General features: G+C 43.6%; 1 protein-coding gene across 2 annotated transcripts; it reads right to left on the bottom strand.

The window, feature by feature from the left end:
* Nucleotides 1-116: 116 nt before the first annotated feature.
* Nucleotides 117-20,950, bottom strand: zdhhc5a (zinc finger DHHC-type palmitoyltransferase 5a). 2 transcript variants are annotated; one of them, XR_011602939.1, is made up of 11 exons: nucleotides 20,285-20,950; nucleotides 17,115-17,236; nucleotides 14,656-14,813; nucleotides 13,489-13,661; nucleotides 13,000-13,102; nucleotides 12,755-12,846; nucleotides 12,196-12,322; nucleotides 10,758-10,866; nucleotides 10,510-10,619; nucleotides 6,867-8,161; nucleotides 117-4,045 (listed from the first exon to the last, which is right to left on the bottom strand). XR_011602939.1 is itself a non-coding variant. In XM_070975771.1 (11 exons), the coding sequence occupies exons 1-11, from the start codon at nucleotides 20,446-20,448 to the stop codon at nucleotides 3,811-3,813; spliced, it is 2,529 nt and encodes an 842-aa protein (XP_070831872.1). In that variant the 5' UTR covers nucleotides 20,449-20,950; the 3' UTR covers nucleotides 117-3,810. The 2 variants fall into 2 exon arrangements, 1 of the variants encoding a protein (XP_070831872.1); XM_070975771.1 differs by having other exon boundaries at nucleotides 7,026-8,161.
* Nucleotides 20,951-23,191: the final 2,241 nt, after the last annotated feature.

The following is a 23,191-nucleotide window of genomic DNA, read 5'->3' as shown; positions in this document are numbered from 1 at the left end:
AACACTGAAAAAGGAGCCAGATAACTTCAATCTGACAGTGAACTGATGATGTAGAGGTCAGACTTCCTGATGGTCTGAGATCCATTTGAAGAGAAAAGAGCGGCTACATTCCACTTATTTAAGTTTATTATCAATCCTCCAGCCCAGCACAACATTCTCCATCCACGCACAAAGCTGTACAGTCCACATATTTGTCATTTCTTTGATTTCGGTTTCCCAGCCCCGTCCTACTCAAACACACCAACAGCCCACTGTCCTCATGTGCCATCAGTCCTGTCAGACAAAGAAGAGGGCTTAAAATAAAGCAACATAAAAAAACAGCTGGAATGTGACGTGACGTCATTGATCAGAGTTCACTTCTCTGAGGGAACGTCATGTGTGCTTCAGTGATTCTAGCAGAGTGTGTTTTATTGGTTCCAGTATGTAATGTGGTCCTGTGTTTTCCAGTGAAGACCGCTTGGTCACAGAAAGAAAACCTAAAGGTGACACTCAGACTGAATATATGTGCCTTATGTCTGCCGTTACAAAGCAGCATTTCACTAACAAGCTGCACGTCCTGCAATCTGTTGCACCACTTAGCTGCTTCTGGGTCAGTTTTTATTTCAGTTTGGTTTTCTTGCACTGGTTCACAGAGAAAAACCAAACGTAAAGGCAATGAAACAAGATGGCTGGAGTGATCGGTTTTCAGGTTAGATTTAGTGCACACTGTTCACATGCTGTACAGCTGAAGCCAAGTTCAATCGGCACAACGATTTGTGAAATTCCCCCAAAATATTTTTTGCCCTTATTCCTACTAAGCTGTTCATGTCTACTGAGAATGAATACTCCAGTTTCCGTGCAGCTGTGCACACACCTCAGCCCCCTCTTTCATTCCCTCTTGAAAAGGTTGGTGTTATGATATTTGCACATATCCAAAAACTTATTGATATTTAAGTCTTTCATAATGTTAAAAAGTCACTGTTTCTCCCAAAAAGAAAATGGGCTTTTCTTTTCAGCATACATCTCTAGCCCAGCTTTGCAAACTGTTGGCTGCTTGCTTTGTGTTCAATGCACAGAGCTGACCTGCTGTAAACAGGCAGGAGGCCGTGTGTTGCAAACTGTAGTAAAACCTAAACTGAGACGCATATTCTGAATGTGCTGTATACATGTTCAAAGAATGCTCCTAAAACCTGAACGATATCAACATATCCTACTTGACAGAAGATGCTACATTAAGGTCTAATGGCCAATAAACTGTTCACATGATCCGTATCAAATCCACAAAACTGTCATATTGGGAGTAACAGTGGACTGTGCGTGTGCATGTAAACACAGTCAATGCTAGTTAAAGGAGGAGTCAGTGCAACGTGTCCACAACATCGTCCCAACCTCAGCAACACAGACATGTTTCCTTTCACCTGGCTTAACTCATGGTTTTGTCCCATGGCACACGTGTTTGACTGAAAAATCCAAAAAAAAGGAAGTTTGTGTAAGCTTCTTTAATTGCATCTGGAGCACCTTCATTCATGAATGAAGTTACATTTACATTAATTTGGAGACCAGAGGGAACTTCACCCGTCCAGTCTACAGTAGAGTAACAAAGTGAAGTAGGGCCACTGTGGAGGAAAAAAATACAGTTTCAGAATAAAGTCAAAATATTCTATAATGAAAAATAACTGTACAGTATAAACAGCCGAGAAAGTGAGCGGAGTCTGATCATAACGTACATGTGGTCCAGACTGAACCTTTTTCTTGAAAGGCAACTGCTCAAAAAATTAATAATCACTTTATTCTCAAGACTTCTTTGTGACTTTATGTTTTTAATATGACTTATTCTCAGAAATTTTGACTTTATTCTCATGTTACATTTTTTTCCTATATATTATGAAATCTCTTATTCTTCTTCTTCTTTTTTTTTTTTAAGAGTAGCCCTAATGATCTAGTTTATTTTACTCAAGTTTTCTGGCTAATGGCTACCTGAAGTCCTTTACTGCAGATGTGATCTGACTGTAAGACCATCTTCTAAATAAGGGATCCGGTTGGACACATTCCAGTCCTGCTTCTTCAGATGTGATCTTTGAAAATACAACATTTAGGACATTACAACTCATATTCTTTCAGAGGAAACAGCAGATCTGTGCAACTGTGGAGCTTCAGCCAAAACCAATCAGAAGGGCTCTTCTCATCGTGACTCTGAAGCTGACAACACACCCCCTCCTTTGAGTCAATATTAAAAACTCTTCATTTATCAATAGCTATATTTCCATAGAAATTCATATAAAACAATTTCAAATTAAATAGGTGACATTAAAAAAACACTTGAATTTTCAAGGCAATTGCTTGAGGAATTCATTTTCTAGAAAAATCTGCCTCGTCTTAAGGACCCCATTAACACCAGAAGGCCAAAACATTATTTCCTTGTTCACTTTAGTTTCCTCACTTGCTGTTTGTTCAAACAGACGACATGGTCTACAGCCAGACACGGCGGCCTATAGTGGCGAGTAGTAATAGTAGTGCATGCTGCAGTCCGCTATGAATGCCACTTCTTGAAAAAAGAAATCCACATTTAAAATCACATCATCCTGTACAAACATGGAATCATATTCACATCTAGGAAGAAATCAACAAATGAATCAAAGAAACAGGGAATCAGCGTTGTTTTTTGTTTTTTTCAATGTCACGTTTTTCATCCCTTCGTCAAAAGGCAAGTCAATTCACGAAGCAACATGGTTCAAAATGTTCATGGGTGACTTTCCCTCCAGCCACTGGTAGACTGCCACAAGTCCATAATGCATCCTGCTAACAGCTTGATTACTGACCTCCTCTCAGGTCGTGTTGTGCATTTCCATGATCGACTGGAAGGCTGCGACTGAGACGACAGTGACAGGCGACAGGCATCCTGCCTGGGCTGCATTACTGACTCCATGCATCACACACACATTTACGTATATTCTTGGTCCAATGCGATCACACCACCCTTCACCTGGTGGTTGCTTTTATAAAAAGTAGGGTTTAACTGACACCTGGGGCCATAACTTGCATTAAGAACTTGCTGTGACTTAATGTGATATGACTTGTGTCACACATTTAGTTTCCTCTAAACTGGTCGTCTCTGTGAAGCCCTCATCTTTCAATGGCTTCTACTCAGATTTTGATCGGGTTGCACAGTGTGCATGAGTGCATTCAGTTACTATCATCATCATGGTGTTCAGTTATGTTCTAAATGTGAGCGTGAAAATGGTGAAATGATAAAATATTAAACATCTGCACCAATTTTTTGCCTAAATGCAGCTTCAGTCCAAAGTCACTGATATGACCCTTCATAAAGCCGCAGTGGTCAAACCCTCATCCAGAGCACACTGGCGGCTCCAGCTGGGGCCGAACTCCTCGCCCTGGCAGTGGTAATGCCTTGCGCTGTTATACTCATATTGTAACACCCAGACCCGACCATGCTAGAGCTTCATGCTACCCACTGAGCTATCGTGAGGCTAAAACCCACAAAAATGAGCCACATCAAGGTTCCTGTTTGGTCCTGTGAGATCAAAAAAAAAAAAGTCTTTTATAGTCCTGGCGTCCATCAGTCCAGGCCCTGTTATTTAACAGCACAGTCACTTAGGTGGATGTCTGGAGGCGGCACAGTCCAGTGCAGTTTAGCTCCGCCGTCAATCAGCAAATGACGAGTGAGATCAGGACCAAATATTTCACCTCATCCTCAGATGTCCACAGATGTCCACTGTAGGTCCACTGGATTTTTATGCTATGAAAAACCCATCTCACTCCCTCAGTGGCAGACAGACAGCTGTATCTCCTCATTTGTCCTCTGGCTGCCACTCAGACAGAAATCTCATAGGTGGTGCCCCCGACGCCCGTCACCTTCTTCACTCCACCGCCCTGGTGCTTATGGGCGGGGCTCTGCATCAATGCCGAGCTGGGATAGGCCACTCCGGGCCGGGCAGACACGCTGACTGGGTGAGAGGGAGAGGAAGGGGCGGAGCAGGACGGGGTGGAGGAAAAGTGCTGGTCCATGGTGGTCCGACTCAGAGGCTTCATCTGGATCAGTTCATCCCTGATTTTAGTAAAAGACAAAGACAGAAAAGAATCAATCAGTGTGACAGCTCAGGACAGGAAGTCCACAGTTCACCTGAGGCAGAGACGGAGAACTCAGCGTCACTGTGAGTATTTTAGCTCTTCATTTCCAACAGCTGACTCACTGCTGCAATACACGAGACACAAACTACATCTAAGGTAGATTACAGTGAGCCTGTGGTTCAGGTCATTCGATCTGGACTTAAAAACATGTCCGTCATTGGCTTTCAGTTCAGGCCCGGTTCATTTTCACACATACTTTTTACAAACAAACCAGGAGTCGTCTGATCCAGACCTGACCTCGACTGACAGCTAAATGAGCCTAAGCAAAGCAAACTGCAAGGGCAAACACGACACAGTTCAGTTTAACTGAACCAAAAAAGCGAGGCACTGTTTATTTTTTTTGTCATGCACACACACACACGCACACGCACACACACAGGCATGGAAAGGTCTGGGCACCTCACCACACCTGTTGTGTCCTCACCACTAAATTTTGCTTTAAAGGTTTGCAAAAGAACTAAACTGATGAAGTCAAAATACAACTTTTGGACAACAATGAGCAAAGGTAGGTTTGGGGAAAACAGGGAGCAGAATTTCATGAAAAGAACATCTGTCTAACTGTCAAGCATGGGGTGGATCCATCATGCTTTGGGCTTGTGTTACAGCCACTGGCACAAGGAATATTTCACTGGTAGAAGCAAGAGTAGATTCAATGAAATACCATCAAATTCTGGGAGCAAAGACCAAACGGTCTGTAAAAGCTGAAGACGAAAAGAGGATGATGATCCTAAACACACCTCAAAATCCACAATGGACTGCCTAAAGCTGCACGCTGAAAGTTTTGCCATGGCCCTCACAGTCCCCTGGCCTAAACACCACTGAAGATCTATGGCTACACCTCAAAAGAGCACCAAGAGTCTCACAGACCTGGAAGCCTTCTGCAGGAAGAAGGTGAAAATCCCCCAAACAAGAACTCAAGAAGAGACTCTTAGCTGGTTACAAAAAGCTTTTCCAATGGAACTTGATACAGGGTATGTTATGCTAAGTGTGACCACGCAGGGTGCCCAGACTGCAGCTTCTGGCCCTTTTCCTTTTTTATTGTGAAAATAAAAAAGACAGAAATAAACAAAAAAATCCTGTTTACTCATTCAACTATTCACATTTTGACCAAGTGTACCCAAACCTTTGCATATCACTGTGTATATATGTGTGTGTGTGTGTGAGACAGTGACTTGCAGTCTCAAATGGGGCTGAGTTTCTCGTTATTGCAGTAGTTGTCATGTAACGCTGAAGCTTGTTGGTGAAGAGGCTTTTATCTCAGTATGGATGGTGACACATTCATACTGACTAATGGTAGATTAGAAATGTTCACTATGCTGCAGAAATATCAGAAACAGATTCTCCTTTAATCATTTCTTAAGCTGTGAACTCCGACACAAGCAGCAATCACACAGCAAACAGTCCAGTCCAGACAGACAGTTGTGTGGTCAGAGAAGCACAGCAGTAAAACTAAATCCATGCAAATGTGGAACAACTTCAAATAAGAGTGAGTAGGATGGAGAAGCAACAGAGACACATCAACACGTCAGAAGGTGAAACAGTCTGTTTGTTGTCATGCAAAAGTTTGATTGTGCCTCTGTGTAAGAGCTGATCTGACAAGACCACAGTGAAAAAATGCTGAATCTGTTACTGTTGGTCATTCCTGGGAGGAAACATTCAGCATTCCATGTATTTGTACTCAAACAGCAACCAACAATGGAAATCTTTCTCTAATATCATCATCTCAGATGTGTTAATAGTCAGATACACAACCCGATTCCAAAGCAGCTGGCACGCTGTGTGAAAACTGAATAAAAACAGGACGAAATCATTCGCAAACAAACTGTTTACAAAGTGTTACTGAGCCCACCAAGTAAAATCCTTTCTACAGTCATGTGTTCACAAAGTGGTGAACCTCTCTCCATCCTCGCTTGTGAACGAATGAGCCTTCCCAGGATGCCCCTTTCATACCCAATCATGAATTGTTGGTTTCTTTGTAGATAAAAGAGCTTGGTCTGTACCAGCTCTATATGGAAAGTGTCCTGAGACAACTTCTGTTGTGATTTGGCGCTATACAAATAAAATTGAAATTGAAATTGAAAATTGACAGACCCTATCACCTGTTACCAATCAAGCTGTTTACCTGTGGAACCTTCAGAATGAGCACAGATTTGTCTCTGCACTGTTTCCTATTGATTATGAGTCCAAAAAAATTAGAAAATGATCACATCTTGTTTTATCATGTTTTACACAGCATCCCAACATTTTTGGACTCGGGTTGTACCTGTCTCTTTATATACGATATACAGACGCTGGTGACACTGTGGATGTCATTTCCCATCTTGAATGTTTGCAGTCACTTTACTATCAGTTCTTCTGCTGCTACTGTTACTTTTACACACCCTGAATTTGTTGAAGTTACTGTCTATCTTAATTCATAAATTGTTCCTTATATTCAAAAGTAAGTCTCTATTCTTGTTTCTGTTACACTGATGGATCATGCTGAATGGTTACAGAACCACTTTGGTTCCATCTAACATTATTTTTGTGCCTTTTATATGCGCACTCATTTCATGTACGTACAGGGATACAGGTGTGTCTGTAGAAGGCTGGAACATATGAATGTACTGAACACAGAGGTGGAAGTGATGCAGAGGACAAGAACGAACAGGCAGACCACAACAACACCACACAGATAACAGTGAGAGACCTCACAGACAAATGAAACACTAGCAAAGGGAAGAGAAGGAGGAACTCACAGGAAATCTGGCAGGAGGAGGAGGAGGAGAGAGGGGAAGAGGAGGAGGAGCAGGAGGAGCAGTCAATCAGGTAGTCAGGTTTTCAGGCGGCGTTTCAGGCGTTTTTTCATAGTTAGCAGCAAACCAATTGTCCTGACAAAAGGCGAAACTCATACTCACTTCGGCGCTTGTATTCCTCCTCCTCCCATCCCTCCACCTCCTCCTCCTACCCCCGCTGCATTCGCTCCGGCTGACGCGGAGGCCTTTCGGACCAGTCGGTACTGCATTTCAGCAGCAGCAGCACTCGAGTAAGAGAGCGACTTGCCCAGAGGTGGGGGGTGTGGGGAGCGGGGAGGGTGGGTTGTGGAGGTGGTGGAGGATCCAAGAGGGGTGTCCGTTGAGCGGGTGCGGTAGGGATAAGCGTGGTGGGGCGGTGCATGAGGGACAGCAAAGCGGGGAGGGCGGGAGGCAGAGGAAGAGGAGGAAGAGTGGTGGTGGTGATGGGAGTGGTGATGATGGGAGTGGTGGTGGTGGTGATGGTGGTGGTGTGGGGGATGCGGGGCAGAAGAAGACGGAGGAACCGAGGCCTGATTAGCAGGTGGGTGGGGAGCGCCAGGGTGGGGCTCGCCCAGCAGACACTCCCTCTCTGGAGGAGGCGGTGGGGAGGAGGACGTAGAAGAGGAGGAGCGATGGAGGAAGGAGGGGTGTTGGTGGTGGGAGGAGCGGTGGTGGTGATGGGGCGAGGACTGAGAGTGCATCTCAGAAATTCTTTGCTGTGACGAAAGGAACGGGGAACTGTAGCCGCCTGCTGCCGGTGTACAGGGTCTGCCAGAGGAAACCTCAGGGGCTGCTGAACCCGGCGACACGCCTTTGTCGAAATCGTCACCACCTGCCAGTAAGCTGTCATATGACAGGCTCCCATTGCGGGATGGGTGGTGAGGCGGGGGTGTCTGATTGGCTAAGCTTTTGAAGCTGGCTGAGGTGGTGGTTGCCTCGGAGACGTGGGCAGCACCTGCTGAGGTGTGCGTAGAGCTGGAAGATCGCGACGGCACTCCTGATAGGACGGTGGGGTCAGAGAAGGAGGGATATGAGCGTCCGCCGAGAGAGTAGCCAGGGATGCCCCCTCCTCCCACCTCTCTTCCTCCCTCCCTCCTCTCCCCACCTCCACCTCCTCCCCCTCCCACTCTGTCTGATGAAGTGTCCCTCCGGTCCAGGCTGGGCTGCGAGCGGAAACCAGGCTGCTGGCTGGCCTGGAGGAGAGAGGAGGTGGAGGAGGAGGAGTCCCTGGCACTGCCAACACTTTCCCCTCGACTTAACTGGAGGAGGCAGGAGGAGGAGGAGGAGAAAGAGGAGGGAAGGTGAAGGAGAGAGGAGGCAGAAGGAGGGGAAAAGAAACAAGAAGCTGAGCAAATAAGAGTAGAGAGCTCTGTGGGAGTTTAACCATGACACTGACTCCTTCTAGCTTTCACATCCTGACACGACACCTCAGCTGATGCTGTTGGCCACATTTCTAAGCAGGAGTAGTTTCCGTGTAGGTCAGAACTGATATTGTTGGTCATAAGATTCATATAGCTTATTTTGTTTTTTCGATATCCAATATGTTCACTTTGAGAATATCACCACACAATACTAACATGAAGGAGGACTGGAAAACTTAGACATGGAGAAATGAAGACTCTGCACACTTGTGTCCAATCCAAGTATTTCATAAGGCCAAGCTGTCTGTCACTGAACCTTCATCAGGTCAGGTTTTGGAGCTTCCTCTGGTGAGTGAGCTCTGAAACCTGACCGGCACCAGTGAGAACCAACAGCACTGTACGCAAAACAGACTGAACTCAGCCAAGACATGTCAAGAGAATCATGTGTTTACCAAAAAGAAGATGTTTTGTATTGCTTGGAAAAGACTGAAGTTGACTACTGCCTCTAACATCAGACCTGCCACCTTTAGTTCTGTCAGAAATGATGTTTGAATATTCCTTCTAACAGAACCACATAGATTCAAACTGAGCATCTGTTTTTGTGCATTATGTCCATAAGAGGGAAAACCAATACAACGAGAGACATCACTACACGAATATTATCTATCTAATATTAGCTTAAACGTCTTCTACATAGTGAGCAACACATTACTAATGAATCTAACATTAATAAGCTGTTTCTGGTTAACCGAAACAGATGTGGTCAGTCTCTATAGGGATCCTTTCCACGCTGTTGTCAGACACTTCAAACAATCTGCACCCGTCAGTGGCAAAAACAAACCTCTGGTGGACGTACACTGACTGTGAACAACTGCTGGGATGCAGTCACGCAGTGCAGCTGCTGCACCGGTGGACCTTTTGTTTTTTTTCCCCCACAAATGATTCATGTTTCCGATTGAATGTAAGGATTTTGTTTCAATTCAAATTTAGAATATTTATTGACACCTCTGCATACTTTTCAGGCCAGCTTGGGCTCGCCAACTTAAGAGCACAGCTGCTGTGAAGAGCATTTCCTCAGTGTACTTACATGAAGAAACACAGGGGTTCTTTGTTGGATGTCATTATAAACTAAACCAAAGTCCCTTGTCAAACATCTGTACTGATGAAGGGCCAGTGACTTAAAACTCATCTTCACATTCAAATAGGTAAAGGTGCCGAGTCTTCCTTTCTCCATTAGATATTCAATGTGTTCAAACTCCCATGCCAACATTGTTTAGTACAGTGGAGCTGTGAGGGTTTAAAAGACACTAAAACATCAACAGAACACAAAACGCACTAACGTATGAATAACAACTGTATGTGTGCATTGCAAATCACATTAGTGCTAACCAAGTGCTCAGCAAATACATAAGATAGAGAGGTTTTTCTCTCCCTCACAGGTAGCTGTACAGGACAGCCAAGGCCACTCAAGAATCAGAACCCATTTCAGTACTTTTGTAGGCAGTGATGACCAAACAGATGTGTTACTGGAATTAAAACTTGATATTTGACACTTCCTCCCTATATCTCAAAAAGTCCACAACTCAGGAAAAGAGGGAAACAAGTTGATATTCCGATTTGATTCATCTGTATCCTGACAGTTCAGTAGCTGCCCTCTTTTTCCACGTGAGACCAGCTCAGGTGACAAGAGCATGATTAAATTAGAGATCACAGTGTACATGTAGGCAAAATAAAAAGGAAACTAATGAGAAGTTGGAACTACAAACTAAAGAGAAATGAAGGAGAATCAAAACAACAGTAATACAGAGTGCTGGATTGACAGGTGGGAGGATATGGACCAGACATGGGTACAAATACTGAAGCGGCTTATCTGTCCCAGTCCAGATACAGTCAGGCACAGTAACTTGATTTAAAGAAAACAAACAACATTCTCTTTATCAGCCTGATACTTCAGTTTTACTCATTCTAACTGCTTCAAATGTATCCAAACAGTATTTCACCCACGTCCAGAGCAAACAGAAAGGGGCAGGAAACAAAGTTCGAAGTAAAGAGGGGAAAAATGCTTTCAGAACAATCACTTACTGATACTGATCAACAGAAAGCCACTGAGAAACCAAACCAAGATGGCCCACAGGAAATCAAAAGGAAGAACAAAAACAAAAATATGAGTGTCCAACTTTTTTTGCCTTGTATTATTTTCCTTGTATTTCACCTAGCTGCATCTTGTGTGTGTCTGCGTGCATTACCTGGTTGGCATAAGCGTGTGTGAGTGCTGTGTGGTTCTTGCCAGGGCTGTAGGTGGGCCTGTATTTGTACATGGTGGGGGTGGGAGGGGCTTTGTTCAGTAGACTGCACTCTGGGTGGGAAAAGAGAGGAAAACATTGCTGTGAAATCAACACAGAATCAGATCCATGTTTAGGTTTTACAACAAGAAGTTGAGACAAAGTTCATGTGCAGATGGCCGGTGACAATCGGAGCTGTCAGACAGCTTTACCCTCCGTGTTTCCTCTGGTGATTCCAGGGTAGCGCAGCTCAGGTTTAGGAGGAGGAGGAGGCTCAGCATCACATGACTGGCTCTCCATCATCTCCAGACTGGACTTCGACTGGAAAGAAGACAGAGGTCAGACAAGTAAGAATCAGTGACAGAGGGTCCCAAAAAAAATGACATTCAGTTGACTGAACTGTAGCCACATTGTCTAACTGGTCTTGTGATCACTTTATATTCAACATATAAAAAAAAAAAACCCAGAACAAGTGAGTGGAGAAGCATCATGAAGACAGACTTCATTACTGACTCATGTGATTCATATGTTATGACCTTCACGGTCATCAGATCTCAAGCCCACTGAACATCTATCAGACTTTAGAGCGCCAGTCTTCTCCACCAGGATCAAAACACCAAATGTCACAATGAAAACCAGCCTGACTGAATCAATGGCTGTCATTCCCTTCTGTGCTCTTGTAAAACAGCAGAAAAAAGAACAAAGATAAGAAATGAGCGTTAAATGGACCCTCTTTGTAAGGTGCACCAGACACTGTTATTCAAAGCCAGTGATTCATTTACAATTTTGCAACAGTTTTGGTGGCAAAGACATACAAGTCTTTATCAAACTATACAGATCAATCCCTGCAGCCGTATGCATTCTGGAGTCAAGCCACTAATACAAATTCAATCCAAATGTTGCAGTATTACTAAGAACTTCCTGTAGCCACTGCAATATTTCTGCAAATAAGAAAATAAATCAATAAATGTTTACTCAACACTAGAAACAGTCAATTTTGAATTCAAAGTTATGAGCCCAGGCCAAACCAAATCAATCATCAAACTCCACAATCCAATTTCCTCGAAGACACACTGGTGCCTGCAGATGGAGCTTGCTGCCACACTGTGAGCAGCCCACAACAACGTCCACCGAGCACGAGTTTTCCACAGTTTTGTGAGCTTTACAGCAGTTTCTCAAAAACTAACACAAAGTTTCAGCAAATTCCTTCATTTTTGAGCCTGGTGATGACCTTGTTGGCACTTGTTAATGTATATAATGTTGACTCCTGACATCAGGGCACAATGAATGAACAAATCCTCTGAACTCTGCCGTGTGTTTTTTGGATCCTTTGTTACGAAGCGTCACAGACTGTCTGTGCTGATGGAGTGGTTGTGTTGTGGTTACTGATGTGACCTTACAGGATTTCTGGTTTTTGAATTTCAAACAGCTTTTAAACCTCTTGCTGCCATCTGGACCTGCTTATATGCAACTTTCCAGGTGACAGATTTGAATGAGCAGCACAGCAACCCTTACACAACATGTGTTTACCAACAGGCTATGGCAATTGTTGTTTTTTTGCAGCTCATGTCTAAATCAAACATAATAATGACAGCACATGGTATCTATGGCACTTGAGTAAAGAGTGTGCACCCATCCTGGTGTTCTTACCCGGTGCAGGTCTCCCTGTATGCCGTTGTCCAGGATCTTTGCAGCCAGCTGGGCCTCTGTCAGCTGGGGCCGCAGAAAAGGAGGCTGCACACACACACTCTGCACACACTTCTTTCTGCCCAGATATCTGCACAGAGAACAGAGACAGTGAGCGTCTCCATTGTAAAGACCAACCGCTGCGCAAATACAAGCTTTGTTTTGAATGCAATGATGCAGTGAACACTGAAACACTCTCAAAATGATGGTCTTTGGATGCTTTAGGTCTGTGTATTTTGTTGTTCACTGTATCCTGAGAAATCAGATGTGAAATGCTGTGTCTTAGAGGAATGTTGATGGATTACAGGTGGAGACACCACCACCACCACCACCATGGTAACATTATAAAGAGTACAGTCTAGACCTGATCTGTATGAACAGTAGATAAATTCTTTTATTAGGAGGTGCTATATAAATAAAGCTGACTCCACTTTACAGGCCTCTGTAAGGTCATGTAATGCTTATGAAGTGCCCACCCAAGAGAGAAGTACTTAAATTACAAAGAAAAACTTATAAAGCGCACCTGGGTGCCTGTGAGCTGCAGAGGACATGAGAGACGTTCTTCAAGCAGCCGTTGGTGAATGGGTTAACACCTCCTCTGAACTTCCCTGTTACCTGGAGAAAGATACGGCGACAGAGAGACACAGAGTTACACAGAAAAACCAGATGTTCTACTGTACCTTTCCAAACATCCACTACAGGATTTCTGCGACTCAACAATTATTTTACCAGGTATGCACACACACACGGAAACACCAAGTTTCCTACCTGTTCATTGGTAGTCCTGCCTCTGGCCACAAGCACTATGTGGAAACCAGTGAGGCCAGCAACAGGGATGAAGAACAGGCCTGCAACACACATTACAGCCAGCCTGAGAGCACAGGGGGTCAAGGAACATCTTAAAGGAGCAGAAAGATCGTATTAAACAGACAGATGAAGGCACGGTAAAGAATACTTTAATAGATTTCATGATGTAAACATGTAAACGTGTAATAATTAGAATTCATCATGGAAATCTGTTCCTCTGGTCCAATCAATCATAGGGGCCAAACATCTCTGTAATCTTTTCCAATAATTCAAATTCTTTGATGTCTATTTTGATGGGTAGACACTACACTGAAATGAATCCTCTGATCATCTGACAAAACCATAACAACTTGTTGAAACCAAGGAGCAAACTACAGTCATTGCCCAGATGGACAACGCTGCAGAAGAACTGTATCAGTAATCTAAAATGCTTAGGACAAGGAAGGATACGTGACGATGGCGTGCAGGCGGTCAATGTTCTGGCGATGGTACAGGATAAAGAGCAGGCCGAAGCCAAACACGGCCATGATGTGAGCGGTCAGAGACAGGAGGAAGAGGAAGAAGTAGCGGTAGTTCCTCCTACCAATGCAGTTGTTCACCCATGGACAGTGGTGGTCAAAGTCCTACATTATGAGGGTTAAAAGACACTGTGGTAAGAGAACAGCACAGTGGATGGCCTTCATCTGCACCGTGCAACATGAATACAGCTAGCAGAAAGAGTTGTATCCTTTCTTAGTTTGTGGTTGAACAGCTGCAACTTCCATTTAAATTAAACATCATGTGAAGTGGCATGATACCAAGGACGACTGACAAGGAATTTGTTCTGATGCATGACTTGCGTTTTACAATATTCTAGCTGGCTTCTTCTTAGCTCATCTATACCTTGCGTGAATTATGGGCACGACTTCAAGTTGTAACTGTAACTGTAACTGAACCAGCATCTGTGAAAGTTAGCAAAATGCTGCAGGTGTTTTCCGTTTTCTTAAAAGATATTGGGGAATAAATGACATGAGAACAGAACCCGTCACACCTTTAATGGCATAACATGATCATACCTTTGTCTTCTACTATCAAGGGATGGGAGGCCACTTTTCCCTTGCTATCAAGTTACTCACGGAACTAACGTGAATTAGCAAAAGTTGATATGATCATTTGCCCGTGATGTCTGTTTTAGCAGTGAGCGGCAGTCATGGACCACGGGAGTTCCGTTGTGCGACCCAAAAAAATTTTTTGGACATGATCTCCAGATATGGGGATAATGTGTAATGATCCATTTCGATCATTAATCATCATTACCCCAAAACACTTTGAGTATGTCAGCTGCCACATGCCTTCAGGTGAGCTGGGAGGAAACAGTATATATGTCACTCATCTGATTCTGATCTTGATTGAAAGTATGAAGAAATGCTTTCTAACTTCTGTCCAAATTGATGCAGTTTAGTCAAACATATCTCAAACGGATTGGCTTTAAAGATGTTTATGTATACCTACTTAAGGCTAAGTGTGCATAGTGCAGGTGTATTAGCTACTTTGAAAGGTAACTTATTCAGAGCCTGTGAACATGAATATGTCCTAATTTATCTCATGTAAATGACGAATGGGTGAGTGTGCGCACACCTCGACACAGTTGTCACAGACGGAGCAGTGGGAGCACCGTGGTGGCCGGTAGAAGCGGCAGGTTGAACACCACTTCATCCTGACCTGGATCCCTCTGATCTCTACGGTCTTGTAGAGGGGAGCACGGAAATCATCCTCCTTGTCCTCATCCTCCTCGGCTGCAGAGATGGGAACAGAAGACACACATATGATCACACACCGACATACAACCTGAAAACCATAATGAACATTTGAGGTCACACACACACACACACACACACACACACACACACACACACACACACACACACACACACACACACACACACACACACACACACACACACACACACACACACACACACACACACACACACACACACACACACACACACACACACACACACACACACACACAGTCATGTTTTCATCACTCTCAGGGACATAGCATAGACTTACATTCATTTGCTGGAGACTTACCCAAACCGTAACCAAAGTCTACACCCTACAATTTAATAATTTACATTACAGGGACCTGCATTTTGTCCGCATGAGGAAGGTGAGTCCCCACAATGTGACTGTGTAAACAAGGTAGGGAATGCACGCACACACGCAGACCTATGAAAATCACATTTCTTTTGTACCATTTCTCGATAAATTGTAGTACTACACTTAAAAGTCCATCAACTTTCAGGGCTGATATGTGGAAACATTTCGGTTTTTCCGTTTCAAGAGCAGATACTTCCCAAACTTTTCCATGCCATGGCCCCCCCCAGCAGCATTAGTTTCTGGCCGGGGACCCCCTTTGCAAACCCACCGACAATGCTACAAAATATGTAAAGAAACATCAACTTTTAGAGTGATTTTCTTACTTTTATTCACTATTCAGTAATTATTACATTTGTTTAGCATAAGAATAATATTAACTAACATGTTTTGCTTTTTTTTCTTAACTTGCCTCCAATTTTCTGAGGCCCCCCTAGCACCCCCTGGCGGCCCCCACTTTGAAAACCACTGAACTACACTACAGGAGACACATCGCCACCCAGAAAAGCTCAAATCACAACAGCAACAAAGCTTCAGCCAGGCCAAAGGAGCCTGAGAGAAGCATTTGGAGCCCCGCTTCTGCATAACAGTCCAGAGCTGAACACATAACAAGATGCATCAGTGAATAAAGACTTGAGGCTGTTTTCTGTGGTCGAGAAGAATGAATTTCAGGGGTTAATAAACACACTGGAGTCAACTTATACACTTCCACCAAGGCCACACTTTAGATGATAGCAGCTCTGTACAGAGACAAAAGCTTCAGTGACACAGCCTCAAAGAAGCAGAGTGCATCTCAATGACCACAGATGGATGAACTTCACAAGCTACTCAGAGCTAGATTACAGTCACAGCTCATGTTATGAGCAGCGAATAGGAAATGAAAAGTTTTGTCCTCTTTTCCAATGACACACTGGACTCAGCGTAGCTGAGGTTTAAAATGTGCTGTTTTGGGGAGACATGAAGAATAACAACAACCATCATGGTATTGCTGTCGTTACAGAAGATGCACAAAATCTGGATGTAGAGGTGAGAGAGGCTGGACTGTCCCACACATAACGTGTTCTTCACACATTTTAAACCTCACCCTGAACAGAGGCTGTGCCAGCCGTCCGCTTGGTCCAGCGAGGCATGTAGCAGCGTTTTTTCACCGCAGGTCAACTGCCACAGCTGAGCTGACCACCAAACACACTGTCAAACTGACAGTTCACAAACTGTTGGAAACATTGTGTAGCTTTAATCAGCAACCAGCTGCTAACTTGATCAGATCATACAAAGACCTTTAGAAAGTTGCAGTGTTAATGACCTGCTGGGCAGTGAGGTCGAGGCTAATATGGATCAGACTCATGCTCAGTTATTGTGGTGACATGCATGGTAGAAGTGCGTCTAGCAGGAAGTTAAAAACACCGGCAGACCTGACAGGAAACACAGTTAGCACTGCCTGATTAGGCCTGTGTGAACTGAACAATGAGAGCAGACTGGGCTGTTCAGGAGGGGGGCCTTAAAGGAGGACTGGAGCTAAAACTGGGTGCTTCAGACAGAGAGAAAACTGCTGCAGCAATGAACAGTATGAGAAAACCTGTAAGCATGTAAACCTATTCTATGAAACACCTGAAAGAAAAGTATGAACCTGAAACGCCTCTTTAACTTCTGCCTCAATTCCTGCTCTTACTCCCTTACTGATCCCGCAAGAATCTGCCTGTTTGACAGAAGAGGGAAAGGCTATTAAAATGGAAATAAGACATTTGAGGCTATAACAGGGAATCACCTTTGTGTGTGAATAATCAATGTACACACTCTGAAACGAAGCCAAAAGGCAAGCTTGATATTTGGCACCAACAGTGATATAAAACACACTGCAGACAGTGTTCAGTGGCCTTTTTGTGACACATGAGCAGCACCACACACACAGTACACTCAACCATCCATAAACTCACCTCTTGGGAAGATGCCAGGGTCCATGAATGTGGCCATACAGAAGTTAGCCAAAACAAACAGGAAGATGACTCCATTGTAGATGGGCACAGCGACTGAGAAACGCTCTGAGAGCCACGGGCAGCTGAAACATGCACAGACACAACAGTGCATGACACTCAGAGGACAAACAAGACCAGCATTCTGTCATATTATGAGCTTCAGCTTCAGTGAGATTAAGATCCCCTTGAAAACAACAACTGTCATTGTTAGTGTACATAAAACAACACACTGACTTTATGAAGATATAACTGGTGATAATCATCTTTAGACTGCTTTACATCCGAAACAGAGAGGTCAAGGCCGTTGTTCTCCATATGTGGATAACTGGGACTTGGTCTAATATTATTGTAGATGATTTCACATGAGCCAGGATTTAGACTTGGTTTAAAATTTCTATGGAGCTGCTACCATGACAACATGTCCGTAGTCTCTAACCTGCGGAAGTGTAGGATGATTCAAAGTGAGGTGAATCATTTGTCAAAGTCCTTTATAGAACAAGGCTCGTATTTTTCTCTTTTTTCTTATGGCCAACAAATTCCACGAAAAAGACCAAAGCCAACAACGTGTTAGTCCGTCTTTGTGACTATTCTGACTGCCCTATCCTGTCCCAGGCTCTCATCCCAAATACCTTTGCTCCAGTGATGGAGATCTGTGAAAGTGGCTCACAAATACACAGTTGCATAAAATTTATGAACAGCTTCCCACTGTAGTTTTTAATCAAACATTACTTGAATAGGTTGAAATAGTGCATTTGTTGGGCTATTTTTAATGGTGAATTAATACACATTTGGGGCTCTAGTGAGCCCAGCTGAAGGACCAAGGCCGGTGCAACAGTGCAGCTCACTGGTGTGTTTTTAATAGTTTGAACACTGGAGCTCTGGCACAGATCTACACAAATAGCTGAGTTTTTAGTTGGAGAAACTGATTATTCTTTTCATGGTCTTTAATGAGTAAGAAAAATACAAACTATCAACAGACCGATCCTCTACGCACATCTATGGACTCAGATATGGAGATTCCTTTACAGTTTACAGTTGTATACCCACACAGAAGAAGTCGCATGAATTCATTAATACAAACCAACAAAGTACTTTTTGTTACCATTTGCTACCTCAAAAAACTTCAGCGACTGTGATTTTGTGATCTCTAAAAAAAAAACCCCTGCCTTCCAACAACTACAAAACTATTTGGGTGGCATGTTGCATCTTGTTGGCGAACAAGTTAGTCAAGCTGGAAACGTTCATGAAACAGCCCCAACATTAGTTTCACTTTTATGCATCTACACAAGGTTCAATAAGATTTTATTTTTCTTTGGGGGGTAATTACATGCTAATTATTTTTCTAAATAAAAACATCAAGGCAAGACATTCAAATTCATCCCAACCACACCACTGCTTTATGGTCTTATGGTATGTTATTTCTCTATTATTCCCTCATTTTTCAGATGGTTCCACGTCATCAGTGAGAAAATCAGAGAGGATGTGAGAGTGACTGCAGGCACACAAACACTAACACACTCAGGAAGAAAGAAACTGTGAGAGACTGGATGATGGGCTTTTGTCAGGGTGACAGATGTTGGCCTATTTTCTCCTCACTAATCTGAAGCACGGACCTGACTGCCCACCACACTGACCACACACATACACACAGGGATTACATTTTCTTCATGCACACATACACAGACAGGCAGACACACACACACGCACGCACACACACACCCCTGTCACTCTTCCTCACATTTAAACCATGTACACATTGTTTCTTGCAGACACTGCTTCACACTCAATTTTTCCCCTCATCACACTCACTCTCTGAAACACACACACACACACACACACACACACACACACACACACACACACACACACACACACACACACACACACACACACACACACACACACACACACACACACACACACACACACACACACACACACACACACACACACACACACACACACACACACACTCCAGAGTGAGGTGTCAGCAAGATCACTGATGACAGTCTCTAACAGCACTGACATTCTGTCAGAAGCACTCATGAGGCTTAAGACCACACTGAGGTGGATGAATCAGAAAATGCAGTTTACCTGTGAAGACAACCTCAGTTAAGTCCACGCTACATGTTTTTTTCCTCATCTTTTTGTCTGGACCATTATTGGTCAGTCAAGTGTTGGAGCTTCCCCATTGGCCGTTGCTCTTCGAAAGTGAACAGGCGTGAGAATCATGAGAATGGACAATGATGGTGAGACTGAACATGGTGGTGTCTTTGTGTCTCTGTGGCTGTAGGACCAATACCAGCCCAGACATTTCACACAGAGGAATTCCACTGATTAAAACAAAAACCATAGATTCCATTTTTTGGACTAATCTGCTGCTTACATCGAACAGATTACCCTCACAGTGGAGGATTTATTGGACTTGGAGGCCTTCATTGATCACTGCAACCATCAAAAAGACAACATGGACTCCAAGACTGGCAACAGCACATCCACCAAATCTTCACTCAACAGACTGAAAAAGTCACTGGAGAAGACAAAATCATGAAATAGCCATCTTGCAACTGCAAACTTGAAGCATGCGAGAAACTGCACCCACAACCCTGACGCTAATGTTCACAGGACACTGTCATCAACGCAACTGTTCATCAAGTACACCCAATGAGTACACCATCAACACAAATCACCTCAAAGTTTGAGCATCATCGGCAGAAGGAACTAATCCAACGGGAACTAAAAGGAACTAAGTTCAGTCTCTATGACCAGTTTCCATATGAATGAGGAAATGATCCCATCTTGAAGGAGAGCAGAAAAAAGAAGAGTGATGACACCTTTCACTTCACAGTAGAACACACCATGTCCTTAAAGCAAATACAGCTTTAACAAGGTGGCCGTCTACAAAGAGCTCTTAAAATGAACCTTAAAATGAACAATCAAAGCTTGTGTCAAATCATAACCAATCAAACTCTGTCATCCACATCCACACATCCAAAGAACAAGGCCCTGTTCTCTGTCATCACTTTGGTTTGGTTTGGTATATTTTCCTGTTACTGAGATAAAATAGTCATTTCATCGTGGCTTCTAAACAGGCCTGTGTATGTGTGAGACAATCCCCTGTTGCCACTTACGTGAAGCAGAAGAAGAGCGTGGTGGAGCCAACTAGGAAGAACGTGGCTGCTGACACTGGAACATAGCGGGAGGGTCGCAGGGGTCTGCTGGGCGGGACAACAGCATGGGGGAGAGGTGACGAGGATGGACCCCGCCCACCGCTCTTACTGCTGCCACCTGGCATCCCTTCCTGTGTGTGGTGGTGTGTGTGTGTGTTGAGCAGCTGCTATGCCAAGCAATTTGACATTCAGAGTTAAATGTTGCTTCAGGGGGACTGAGTTGATTTTGTAGTTTGGGGGTAGAAATGATGGATTGGCAAACAGGAAAAAAAAAAACAAGCAAAAGAGAGACTGGAGGGATAGCTGAGCAGGGCTTCCTCTTTCACATGGAAAGGAAAGAAACACTGTGCATCACCAGGCTGAGGTGGGAGGAGGAGCAACGCCTGTTTTCTAGGTTCTTAGGTCAATCCTGATCTACTGCGTGTGTGTGTGTGTGTGTGTGTGTGTGAGAGAGAGAGAGATTAAAAGAAGCTTACAAGTCACTCTGCTGTAAAAGTCTTGTTTTCTCGTCAGCCATAAAAGCAGGTGGGAAGGCAGGACGAACAAATAAGCCACAGATTAGAGAGAGGAGGAGGTGTATGGACGATCTCTGACAGTGTCAGATATCTGCATGAAACTAGTTTGACTCTTTGGCTCTAACCAAATGTCAATCAAGTACAAATAAAGCAACAGACACAATAATTCTTACAGGTCTGTTTCTATAAGAGTAAAATCAATCTCAAGAAAGGAAATCTGCTTGTTGTAAAGCAATGTGAATAAAGGCGTGGTGAAAATCATCAGCATGGGAAATTAAAAAAACAACAAAACATGTCTGTTATTTCAATGCTAAAAAAAAACCCTGGTGCTGTGAAAGTCCAATCAAATCCTGGCAAACAGAAAACTGATGAACCTTGTGTCTACTGTGGACTGGTCCAGTTTGATTTGATTGGTCGATAAAGTATAGTGAGGTACAAGAGTTGGCAGAGGTAGACCCGTTTTGGTAAGAGATGCAACAGCAACAGCTAAAATGAGGCTGACAGAAAGAGAAAATGTCTGGGATGATAATCTAACGTGGCTTCCTTCCTTCCTCTGTGACTTTCTTCGTCTTAAAAAAAGTGCAGGTCAGGACCTAAAGTGGGAAATAGGCTTGTTTGCACCCAGGTCTGTGCTAGCAACATGTATGGAGATTCCTATCAACTTAAATGGAAAGTTTTTAGCACCCAGAGATCAACCGTCTGGACAACTGTCAGCAATGACAGAAAAAGTCTAGTAAATAAAAAATGGCAACCCCTTGCTGTGTGTCTGAGAAGGAGACGTTTGGCTTTCAGTCCAGGACTTGTATTAGCAACAGCAGTCTGTAAGCGGGCCAGTGGAGTAGCCTGGTTTTCCTGTGTTGGGGCATCCCTGAACCCTGCCGGTGGCTGATTCAAACCACCTCACCTGCCAACTGTACTTGGGATATGATTGGAACACAAAAAGCAGGAAGGGATGGTGTCGTTCTTTCCAAAACATCTGAGGGGAAATCCAGTAGAACATCCATTAGTATCCATGTACATGAAATCTCTGAGAAAGAACTAGAATTGCAGCGCTGATCTGGATCGCTCAGGGTTATGTGTGTACAGATAGTGGTATTTTTACACATCAGCCATCAGTGGCCATGAAGTTAGATCCCCGTCTGGTCTCCTTTTTCCACTGTGTTAGTGGACGACCACGCCTGTTAATTATATAACCGCCAGCCTCCCAGCGACAGACCGTTTTCTCAATAACCCTCTTCTCCAGGGACTTCCAGGGCCTTCGCTCTGCTTCCTTCTGCAGCAGAGAGCATAGAGGCTTGGATAACACCCTCCTACAACAATTCCATGGAGGATAAAGCCGCTCCACAGCAACTTCCGAATAATGACCTCAACAAAAATGTGAAAAACTGTGGCTTGTATGCAATGAACAAGGAGACTCCTCAGGCCATCTATATCTTGAGGTTTTTTGGGTTTGAAGTATCCTTTTACAACCTCGAAAACAGGATGCAAGCAATTTTCCCCATCCAGTGTTGATCAGTGGCCTCCTCGCTTGTGATATGGATGAAACACAGACGAGGCAGTATTTCCATCAACTTCAACAGGCTGCCGTAGGTCACAAAACAAAAGAATCCAGTCTGGTGGTTGATCAGGAGGCTGCACCTACAATGTAAGGAGAGGAAGATGGGGTTGGTTAAAGAGCAGATACTCCAATGTGTCATCATTTATTTCACACAGCATTTACAGGAACTGTGTTTTACATGTTTTGTCCACTCTCTCTGCAACAATTAAGGTGCAGCTATTCCACACAGTTAGAATTATGTTCACATTTACTCCAATTAACACAAAACACATTAAGACTTGAAACTTAACCAAACATCAATAATCACCAGTTCTTGATGACAATATGAGGGAAAACTCAAGACTTCCTTACTTAACTCATGTTAACTGTGTCGTCTTACAACAAAGCCATTGTAGGACAAATGTTTTCTGGCGTTTCTACCACAGGAACTTTCCCAGGGGACCAAGAACCTTTTGACAAACTCAGGAAGTATTGGAGGAACCAGGGACTGAATTCAGTTCAGTTTCTATATAATCTCCAGAGTGTCTTGCACTAGGATTAATTTTCAGTTATTTAGTTGCATCAGAAAACATTTTAGGCATTTTCACAACTCCAAAGAAGCTGTTCAAGTTCATAATGTGAGTGTCTATCAGCTCATTCTGACAGGATTCCAATAAAACTACACATCAGATTTCTTCATTTCACCTAACATAAAGGAAAACACTGCATAAGTAACTAGTATTGAGTGTACACACTGAGCTTTTACGACAAGAGATCCTATGCAGGAAGCCATTTTCTAAGACACTGTATTGTACA

Source organism: Chaetodon trifascialis, chromosome 2 (genome assembly GCF_039877785.1).
Source record: "Chaetodon trifascialis isolate fChaTrf1 chromosome 2, fChaTrf1.hap1, whole genome shotgun sequence".
Taxonomy (NCBI): domain Eukaryota; kingdom Metazoa; phylum Chordata; class Actinopteri; order Chaetodontiformes; family Chaetodontidae; genus Chaetodon; species Chaetodon trifascialis.
The sequence above is the reverse complement of the archived record's forward strand: the minus strand, read 5'-3'. Positions and strand labels throughout refer to the sequence as shown.